This window comes from Durio zibethinus, chromosome 2 (genome assembly GCF_047325235.1).
Source record: "Durio zibethinus cultivar Kanyao isolate XHJ-2024 chromosome 2, ASM4732523v1, whole genome shotgun sequence".
NCBI lineage: Eukaryota > Viridiplantae > Streptophyta > Magnoliopsida > Malvales > Malvaceae > Durio > Durio zibethinus.
The window spans coordinates 3563105-3573995 of NC_143163.1; the positions used below are offsets into that span (position 1 = coordinate 3563105).

General features: G+C 32.7%; 1 protein-coding gene across 1 annotated transcript; it reads left to right on the forward strand.

Moving 5' to 3' along the window:
• The first annotated feature begins 374 nt into the window (after positions 1-374).
• LOC111308876 (membralin-like protein At1g60995) lies at positions 375-8489 on the forward strand. The gene is made up of 14 exons (XM_022907544.2): positions 375-793; positions 1407-1469; positions 1588-2025; positions 2106-2187; positions 2616-2677; positions 2803-2897; positions 3082-3161; positions 3855-3938; positions 4378-4494; positions 4875-4960; positions 5093-5199; positions 5495-5586; positions 5672-5748; positions 7745-8489. Exons 1-14 carry the CDS (start codon positions 641-643, stop codon positions 8231-8233), a joined length of 2025 nt encoding a protein of 674 aa, XP_022763279.2. The 5' UTR covers positions 375-640; the 3' UTR covers positions 8234-8489.
• Positions 8490-10891: the final 2402 nt, after the last annotated feature.

Here is a 10891-nt window from a genome sequence, read left to right on the forward strand (position 1 = left end):
ATTTATGGAATCATGAATTTGTGTACCACTTAAATTTATAATAATAAATTAATACCATATTAGACATAATTGATAATGCCAATAATGTGGCATTCTTTTAATACAAAGTTTATTTCAAAAAATTAAATATAATATTAATCACATATATATACGTTATTTATCAAAATTTAAAAAAGACTTTTTGAAAATTTTTATTTAAAAAACTCATTATTATGTAAAAAAAAAAAAAAGGAGAGAGAAAATGATTTATACCTGACACGAATGGGATTATCATAAACTGAGGTAGGTATGACCGTACTCTTGATGTCGAACACAAATCTCTATCTAACCAAACACCGCCTTATAACAAACCCAGTAGGAGACCATACGGAAACGTCCTCGTTTTCTCTTCAGCGATCATCCTCCCCTTGTAGGTTTATTTCGTTAAGAAGAGAAAAAAGGGGGAAATTAGTCCATAAAAAGAACAATGCCGGTCAAAACCGGAATCCCAAGAAACACTTTCCATATTCGACAGCTATTATAAGATAAACCCAGAAAAAAAGAATTCTCAAAAAGTAAAGAAAAAAAAATGAAAAGTTGTTTGTTTCATCTGAAACTTGTGGAATAGAGACTGAGAGGGAGATCGGAGGAAAAGAGAGAGATGGATCCAGAGCAAACGTTTATAAGGGTTCAAGAGAGATTTTCTCAGATATTAACGCCAAGAGTGAGAGTAGCTTTGGAGTATATCTATCTCCTCATTGCCGTTACTTCCTTTTGTATTCTCGTTGTTATGCATGCCAATTATGTTCAACAGGTATTTCGATTCCCTTTTTTTTTTTTTTTGCCTGCTATTTCTTTAATTTGTTCGGGGTTTACTGATTTTGGTTTTCTTGGAAATTGTTTAATTGGGATTATAAGAGTTTAGTTGATGTAATTTCAGCAATATTTTTCTGGGTATTTGTAGTATTTCAAACTGTTTTAGGTTTAATTGATTTTTATATCAAATAGTTTCATTCCGGTTTCAATTCACGAGGACGTTTCTATTAGTATCAAAGTTAAACACTTAAGCTCGAGTAACTGATTTATTTACTATATATATACATATATTTGTTTATGATCAAAGTTTGAAAAACTGTTTTCTTTACTCCTGAACGTTTTATCAACTGATGTTAATTGTATGATCGATGCTTGCAATTATCAAAACGCCCTTTAAAATATGTTTTTCAAATGAATGAAATAGTTCGAGATGGTTCAGTTTTTTCTGACAATAGCGTGAGCAGGATTGTTAAATTGTTAATATCGTCATGCGACTGGGTGATTATTTGAGAGGGATGCCAACATGAGATTTGTTTGTTTGTTTTGGGTTCTATTCTGTTGTTAAATTGTTTTTCTTGTTTTGAATTGTGATGCTCTTTTTGCATATGAAGCCTGGCTGTTCGAGTGAGCTCTCTGGAGATGTGTCAAATGAAGTCCAACTTATTCAGATTAAGGTAATCAATCAACTGTTATTTTTGAACATATTAATGATACATAAAGTTTCAAGAGAATGAGAGTTTTGTTTAATATCAAACTATTGCACCAAGATCTCAAATTTCTCCTTTCTTTTAGATAACCAGTGCTGGCTTGTGGTCACAAAATGCGTCTGAACCTGCTGTTGTAAATAATCCTGATTTGGAAACTGCAACTGAAAATGTAGAAGTTGCAAAGGTTGATGATGATGGGTTGATGTTCTTGGCTGCCAAGTTTTGGTTGAACTGGTTTGGTTCTGGTGCTAGGAGGGGAAAATTGACATTGAAGTTCTGGAAGACTGATGGTGAACTTATTGAGCAGCAAGCAGAAAGTTCTTCTAATGTTGAAAGCACTAAGTTAACTATTAATGATGTGGTCGTTAAAATTGAGAAGGAAGAGACGCGTAATGGTTTCTCTTTATCAGCAAAACAGACATTTAAAGCAGCTGTCGTCCATTTTGGCAAAAAGTGGTACAAACGTTTATCTTTCATTTGGAGGCATGCAATTAAGATCTTTGGAAGTTTCCAAAAGTTGTGGGTGGGTAAATAAGGAAATAAACATGTCCTTTTTTCATGGCTTAAACTTCTCTTTGCTGAGTTTGAAATTCTTAAGTGCAGAATATAACAGGTTTACATTTCAATCTTGATGTTCCTAAATGGTTGCATATACTTCAATTTGACAGGCTTAACTCATATGCAGGTAAATAAAATCCTTCTGCCCGCTGATCTTTGTTCTCTTGGTGCAGTTTGTGACTATTCAGAGATAATTATGAATTCTTAGGTTTCTTGATGTGGAAAGATTTTGGTTCTTCTGTCCTGTAAATGGTTCTGTTTCTTGCTTTGTTGAGTGTGAATATGAAATCACAATAGCTGGTGCCATGTATGTACTTCTAGATCAAATTCATTTCTCATTAATAACAATCTTCTTTGCCTTTGTGTTGTCAATAATTTGATAAGACACAATATGTTCTAAGCGCAAGCTAAACTTAAGAATATTTACTTAATTGCTTTTTCACACGCACACACACACACACAATATGTTAGAACTAAGTTGGCATATTTTTGGGTGTCCTAGGGTGTACAATACTTTTTTATAATTTTAATAAAAAGTTGTGCTATTGGTTTCAGTTCCCTGGCTTGAGAAAAGAAGCAAAGCATTTGAACCAACTTACCTCTATACTATGGAAAAGGTATTTGTTTTGGTGAATCTTTGCTGCATTCAAAGATGTATTCATGTTTTGTGGATAAAAAATCAGCCATCATTTGAAGCTTAGCATCTTACATTTTGATATAAAAAATGCTGCTGCTGCTGCAGGGTTACTTCTTGCTACCTGAAGTGGCTAAGTCTCAGCATAACATACGTACTATTAATATTAGCATATCAGCTCGACATCCCTGCTTTGGGAACAGGTTATATGTGCTTAACTTTACTATTTGCCACTGCTGTATTCATCTTTTCTAAGACTGATACATTTTTATTTTTCCTGTTGGTCATCTCATTGGCTTTATCAGCTTGTGCTCAATCTAAATTCTAAGTGGTTTGACTAAACAAAATATGGAAGCCATATACTAATGAATGCCATCTTATTTGCAGGTGGCAGCAACTTCTCATAAATAGATTTGTTGGGTATGACACTATTTTGATGAATAGTTTATTGCATAGGCCTGGTCAAGGTAATACTTTGTTGTATGGATGCAGCATCATACTCTTTTTCAGTGGCTTTTTGAGTTTTACTGTATGCAATGAAATGTGTTTGCACGAGGTGTATCACACAATATTTGATATAGTTCCTTGGATGTCTCTGCTGATTTCATTTTATAATATTTTATCTTTTCATGCTTAGTTTTCATTTTATTAGTCACTTAACATAGCAAAGTTATAATTCTTGCCTGTTTTTCAATACCATATCACACACAGGGTTTAATTCAAATTTTGTTGATGAAATGCTAAGTGCTATTTTGTACTCTAATTTAATATATATATGGACGGCATCTTTGAATGGAAATTTTCTTTATACATTTCTAATGTAACAGACATCTCTTTAAAATTGTGTACTTCACACTGTGCTGTCAGTGGTCATTTGTGATTGTTAGCAGACTCTCTGTGCATCCTTCTAGCCTTGATGGTGGTTCTGTTGTACCAAAATGTTTTCAGTCATCTTCTAGTTAAATTGAATTGTTGCTGATTTTAGGGTATCTTGTATATTGCATACTACAGATGCTAAATTTAGAATATGCATTATGATGGCGGGTTTTATCCATTAATTGGGTCATATTGATACTTGTTGGCTGCTCATTTTGCATGGTGAGTTCTTGTCTATTTTGTTGCTCTATATTCTTAACGCATGTTTGGAAACTGTATTGCAGGTTATCTATATAATTTTCAGACAAAGGAGTTCTATAATCTTAGTCATGCACAAGAATTGCCAGATGGTTCTGCAAGATTTGGAGGTTTGTGGTTTTAACTTCCTTTTACCCGTTAAGACTTTTTATTACAAGAGCTTGCTACAACATCACTTGTGCATGTAATTTGTCCCTATTTATTTTGCAATTAGATAATCCTCTTGTCCTTATGTTTCATGGTGCCCTTGGAATGGGTACTCTGACTTGTGCAAAACAATTTCACTAAATGTGGCTATCCTATGTCCAAGTGTCTGGTTTTATATCTTGGCCTATTTGCACTTGAAGATGCAAATTATAATTTGGAGCACATACTTAAAAACATAAAAATAAAGATAGAAATAACAAAAATAAAAAAGAAAGAGGTTGAAATGGTGAGAAAATGACACTCAATCCTTATAAAATGGCTTAGATGATAATATATGATTGTCATATTTCGTTGAAAGTTTCTTTGGCTGAATTACATATATGTTATATGGTTTCAATGCAGACTATCTTGTCACCAAGTGTGGTGTGCTCATGATGGCTTTGTTCGTATTTTTCACAACCACCATGTCAGTATCATTTACATTGAGGGAAACTCAGACTCGCATGCTGAAGTTCACAGGTTTGTTAGACTCCATTTTCTTGGCAGGGCATGTGAGGAGGTGTAAGCGATGCCAAGTTTGTGCATCCATAGGATTATGTTTATACCATTTTTTTTGAAGAAGTTCAGGATTAAAAAATAGAAACTAATTTTTCATGTCACCCTTAGAGTTTTGAAATCCTTTAAGGATTTTCACTTTAAGGATTCCATATTTGAAATCCTCTAGAATGTATCGACTTTTTTGCCACCCTTATTCAGTGAAGGGGTCAGTCAGTTGGAATATATTGATGGATGAATCCTGTGGCAAGAGTGAGGTGGCAGCAATTTCATGTTGTCATAATGCATCATTATTCCTTCAATCTTCAAATATGATTGGATCTCCTTTTCTCAAATTATTGCAGTGCAGCTTCAACACCATGCTCGACACAGGCTCCCAACATTTCAGTTGATATTTGTGCATGTGATTGAATCACTTGTGTTTGTACCGGTAGGCTTAAAGCTTATCTCAAAATAAGTTCCTTTCGAAGCCTTTTTCTTATTGTAAAATATCTTTTGGCTTTTCATTTCAACTTCCAATTGTCTGCCGCTAGCCTGACAGAATGTTATTGTTGTCTTGCAGATTATGATTGGCATCCTATTTTTTCTATTTGAGTTCTATGATGATCAGCTATTGGCTTTCATGGTTCTAATTCTTGTCTGGTTGTGTGAACTGTTTATACTGATCAGGTCTCTCCCCCCCTCCTCTCTCTCAATTAATAAGAGTTGGGTTAAGCATGTTTCCTTAGGTAGGTAGGTGGTGTTCATGAGCAGGCATAAATTTGAGCAAAATGGTGTGTTCAATCTCTCTACTATATGTTAGAAATCATCTCACCTAAATGAGATGATCATTGTAGCTTCTTTTGCTTTTGGATTAGGTTTGGGTGAATATGCACAATATATGCCCATTCATCAAACGAGTTTACTTTTGTACTTTCTGATACAAGACCTATTTAATATGATTGTTTCTGTCTCTTAATTGCAGTGTTCGGACACCAATATCAATGAAGTTCTTTCCTCGCTTCTTTTTGCTCTACTTTCTGGTTTTTCACATTTATTTCTTCTCCTATGCAAATGGTATTATCCTATACTGTTCATAATATGATTTGCTTTGCCGGAATTTATTTCTTTTATCTGAGGTCTGTTTGTCTAATTTCTCCAGGATTTTCATATTTGGCTCTTGCTACTGCAGCAGCATTTATGCAGCACCTTATTCTGTACTTCTGGAATCGTTTTGAGGTAATGATCATTGAACAGGCTGGCAATTTGCATTTCTCTATTATGATTTGGATATCTTTTTTAACTACTTCATTAGCAGTAACTACTAGTAATCAACAGTCTTAGCTTTAATATTCATTCTAAAATAAATTTTAATGAATTAAACTCCTTTTGATTACTTCTTTGGTCTTTTTCACGTGAATTCATAATTCAATAACCGTTAAAGTATTTGTTTTAAATAAATTTGAAGTTCACTTTAATTTTTTTTCAGTTTTACACTAATTTAATGATAGACGTAAATTGTAACTTAAGAAGAAAAGATAAACAAAGAAAAACACAAATAAATAGGCTCGAATCCTTAACCACCTATAAAATAATTTGTCACAAAAGTATAGAACTGTAAATCTTATAGTTAATCAATGCATGTAATGTTATTATATATTTGAGAAAACCACAATAAGGTGTCAATATACTCACATACAACTAAACTTTGATTTAGAGGGAACAACCACAAAGTAAAATCTTTGCATTCCAACATCATGAAAATATTTATGATTAGGAGTGAGTCACATTCCCACTAATATCATATTAATTAACTAATGAATATAGTGTCAAGAGGTGACTATAAATTTAATTGAAAGTAATTTATTCTAGGAAAACATGAGCAAGACCAAGAAAAAGGGTTATTTATAGGAGCAGTGCTAGATGCACTGTCAATTTATATAGCCTCCTCATTTTAGTTGATGTCGAATTGTGATGTTATAAAAACATTGTCACAGACAATGTTTGTTTTCACTCGACACTTGGTCCTTCTTTTCGTGTCAAATACTCGAAAGCTTCTCCTTCCTTTATATGCTTACCAAATTTACACTTTCCTTTCTCACCAATTAGCCACTGCCAGCCTCCTCTTTCTTGCCTTGCTTCTAAAATCAAGTCTAGATTCTCATCTTATTTGCATAAAATTACTTAAAAAACTCAAGCCCTAATAACCTAAAAATGAAACTTAATTTTAGCAAGAGTTCGTGAAAGGAAATAAGACTTTGCAGCCCCTAGCATATCCAAGGAAAACTGCCTCACCAACAAATACACGGCCTTAGACACCTATCAATAACCTATTTTGCCCACAAGGAAAATCCATTCCTAAATATCCAAAGTCAAAACAAATTTCAACAAATCACAGAGCAATAAAGCCAGCCATGACAGGTATGTGGTTGCATGAATGAAATGGGTATGTGATATCTGAGAGAGTTAAAATGGTTAAAATGCAAGCTCAAGTAAGAGACAGTTGGAGGTACGGGGAGGGTAAATCTGGAAGAGAGGAACAATAAAGATGATAGAGGGTAGGGTGTGAAAGAGAAACATTGGTGGCTGTGAAGAGATGGCCTGTGGTGAGGTTAGTCTGGAGAAAGCGATTATATAGATTGAAGAAGAGTGAGAAAGTTGGGATTTGAGAGAGAGAGAGAGAGAGAGAGAGAGAGAGAGAAAGAGAGAGAGAGGATGAAGCAGATAAATGAAAGAAGAAAGGGGAAGAGCAAGAAGGAGGAAATAAGACTGTATTTTTTTTTATGATGTTGCAATGCCATGACAGGCGGGATTAGGAGAGTTTTGCAGATTCGTGGGTCAACTAGTATTTGCCTCTAATGATTCAGCATGTATTTATACTTATTTGGAAAGTCCATGCGTCAATTTTTTAGCATTCAGTTTTTTTTTTTTTTTTTTGCTGCAGAGTTCATTGAGTTTGAACAAATATGGGGAAAATATATTTGAAATTAATTTTGTCCATGATTTTAAGTTTGAGAAATAATGACATGAGAAATGCCCCACTTGTCATGTCAGAAAATTAGACTGTCCACGTCGGATAGTTAATATACTATTATTACTATATTAGGTTATGCGAGATGTAAGTCTGCTAATGTGACACAACTAGTCGGTTGGGGAAAAGAATTAAATTTCCATTTTTATTTTAAAATTAAAAGTTTACATTTCTAGCACTTATATACATGTTACCTACTTCTAGGTACCTGCACTTCAAAGGTTTATGCAAAACCGGCGGTCTCAGCTTCAGCAACATCCAGACTTCCATATCACCTCCTCAACTATACTCGCATCTACTCTACACATTACAAGATTGAACACCAGGAATCCAGGCCTAGTTAATACAGATCCAACCTCTGGGCAAGGGTGGAGACCTGGACCTGACCAAGCAGTGCCAGCAAATGGAGCCGGAGAAGCTTCTGGACCTCGAGCAGACTCGGGAAATGCCAATATAGGCCAGAGTGGCAACCATATGCAGATTCCAGGACAACCTGAGCTACAGCAAGCTGAAGCTGGTCCTAACCCTGGGACTATGAGTTCATTCAGTTCGCTGTTATTATGGATCTTGGGAGGTGCTTCATCTGAAGGCCTTAATTCATTTCTTTCAATGTTTAGAGATGTGAGAGAACAAGGGCAGGTTTATACCGACTCCCCAAGGCATGAAAATCGTGCAACACAGAACGTCCAATAGCCCCGGAGAGGGAAGGGGAATTTTCGAAAGCGATGGTGATGGTAGATTTTAGTCTTAGATGCTTGTACAGGTAAATGTTTTTAATCATATATAGCACAAATCAACTTTTAATGATATATACGGTACAAGACCAATATGTTTCAGATCAAGACTTTCCATATTCACCTAGTAAATTGTAAAAGGATGGAGAATCTTGACATGGATGTTAAAATTGGCTTTTCTCTTTTGAAAGTTATTTTATGCAATTTACTCTGAAGTAGTTCGTTTAAGTAATAAAGTTTCTGAATACTAGCTTTGTATCGGAGAATTGATTAAAAGAAGTGATGCAAGGAAAATTTTTCAATAATGTAATATTATCTTGGGGTCTCTCCTACTATTTATAGCTGCGTTCTAAAACTAGACCAATTGAATAAAACGATGCATAACGTACTGCGATAGTTACGTTCTATGATTGGATATTTCAGAGTTTCAAGAATAAAAAAGTTCGAAGAATAAATAGCCCAGAAAACTTTATTAACCGGGTGAACCACCCGCTTCCAAACCTCCAACGCAACGGCTAATAGAGGCGGTTAGGATATCTCCGATTTTCAGCTGGCGGCATGGCTACAAATAACAGGCGGTTAAAATATTTCCATTTTTTTTTATAGATATTATTTTTGCATTTTCTGCTTTCCAGCTGGTAGCGTGCCTACAAAAGAAGGAATGGCAACGGCGACCGCGACTAGATCGCCTTGCGTAGCACATTTGTTGCTTGTTAGACCGCTCACCTTACATAGTCGAAATGGGATCATCTCCTTTATCGAAACGCCTGGTTTTCGATTTTCCGAAAGTATCGAGAACAAGCTCTCATAAGAAAATCTTTCTTGCTATCGCCGATCCACCTTTCAAACTCTCCCCGTCACCCATTGATCACGACTTCCTAGTATAGTCTCCCCTTTAGCTACTACCCTCTGACTGAAAAAAAACTTACGCAAAATTATTTAGATAAAATTTATGAATTTTTTATTAAAATTAATTTAATAAAAAGTTTAAATTGATAAACTAATAAAATTTAATAATATATAAAAAATATTTATATATAAATTAAAATTGATAAAAATTTTATTAATATTTTTATTAAAAATATTTATTTAAAAAAAATAAATTTATTAAAATTTTTAAAATTTAAACACTAATCTATATAATAAAATATTTCAATATATTAATTTTAATTTAATTATTTTTTATAAAAAATTTAACTAATTTTACTTAAAATTTTTGATCTAAATCTTTCCTATCCTCAACTATTTTTGCTTAGAAAAAGTAATAGTTTTGGGTTTTCTAATTTGACTCTTAGTAGGATACAGTTATAGCTGACGAAGCAAATGTTTTAAATTAAAATCCTTGCGTGCAACAATATAAATTCTTTTGTTGATAAGTCTTACTTGTAAGATTGTATTCATGAATATTAAATTCAAAAATTTTTCAATTCGATTGCGATTTTAACCGTATGAACATTTATAGAATAATTTAAATTAAAATAATATCATATAATATTTAAAAATTAATACTTTCAAATAAAATGTACACCAAACCGGTTATTTTAATGATAATGTAGTCTTACTATAAGCTACTTATTTATATAATTTAAGATTAATAATGCACCATTAATTTACTTTTACAAGTAATTTAAATATTTTTATTAAAAAATATTGTTAAATGTCTTTGTTTTGTTTTATAAATAATTATACATATAACCATCATTGAAAAGTCAAATGCATACTTTGTGTGCAAAACAAAAATTCTCAAGGAAACACCAATAATTCAGAAGAGCAAATGAAATTTTTTTAATGTATTTTAAGTAAGCATTTGCAAATATATAGGACAAAAACAAGAAGAGATATCACCAAATAAAAACAAAGGAAATCATGCCGGCCTCTCAAATAAACCATATATATACTTCCAAGCTTTGCCGGCTTAAAAGGGCTTACGAGCAATTTTATTCTCAAAAATTAAATTCCTTTCTTGGCGCCTTTTGGTGGAAGCGTATGGAGTCAGTATCAGTCACTTTCTTGAAAGCGAAAGTCAAGCAATAAATATTTTTATAATGACCTTTCAACGTAAAAATTAACTATTGACTATTTTCTTTTAGATGGAAAATTAATTTTTTATAAAAAAATTATAATTTAAAAATATAAAAAATTATATATGTTAATATTTAAAATTAAAATTTATTAAATAAATTGTTAAATTATTACATGAATTAACTTATTTAAAATTTAAATTTGGATGAAAAATTAATTTTTACTTTTTATACAAAGTTATAATAGTTCTCATCTTATTTTATATTTAGTTCATCTCGAAAATATTATTTATTATTAATTAAAGTATAAAAACATTTTTTATAATTAAAATTAAAAAATTGAAAAAAAAAAAATCAAACCAATACTGTATGGTTTGATGAGTGCATGAAGGAAAATAACGAGTAATTTGATTAAAGGATTGAGCTTGGAAAATGACATTCATTGCAACAATTTGAAAGGAAACAAATTCGTGGTTGTTAAATCCTAGACAAATTTGCACATCCCTACAGTGATGGAGCTGGGGCGAAAGTTGCTGCTATTATAGATACTCCTGGTAATAACAAACCCCACTATGCAAATGTGGAAGTGACATTTG

Excerpts from the sequence above, each read along its gene's own strand:
- LOC111308876 (XM_022907544.2), top strand. The coding sequence starts at position 641 with ATGGATCCAGAGCAAACGTTTATAAGGGTTCAAGAGAGATTTTCTCAG. Across the intron at positions 3,939-4,377 it reads TGGTTCTGCAAGATTTGGAG|ACTATCTTGTCACCAAGTGT; the intron begins GTTTGTGGTTTT and ends GTTTCAATGCAG. Across the intron at positions 5,749-7,744 it reads ACTTCTGGAATCGTTTTGAG|GTACCTGCACTTCAAAGGTT; the intron begins GTAATGATCATT and ends ACCTACTTCTAG.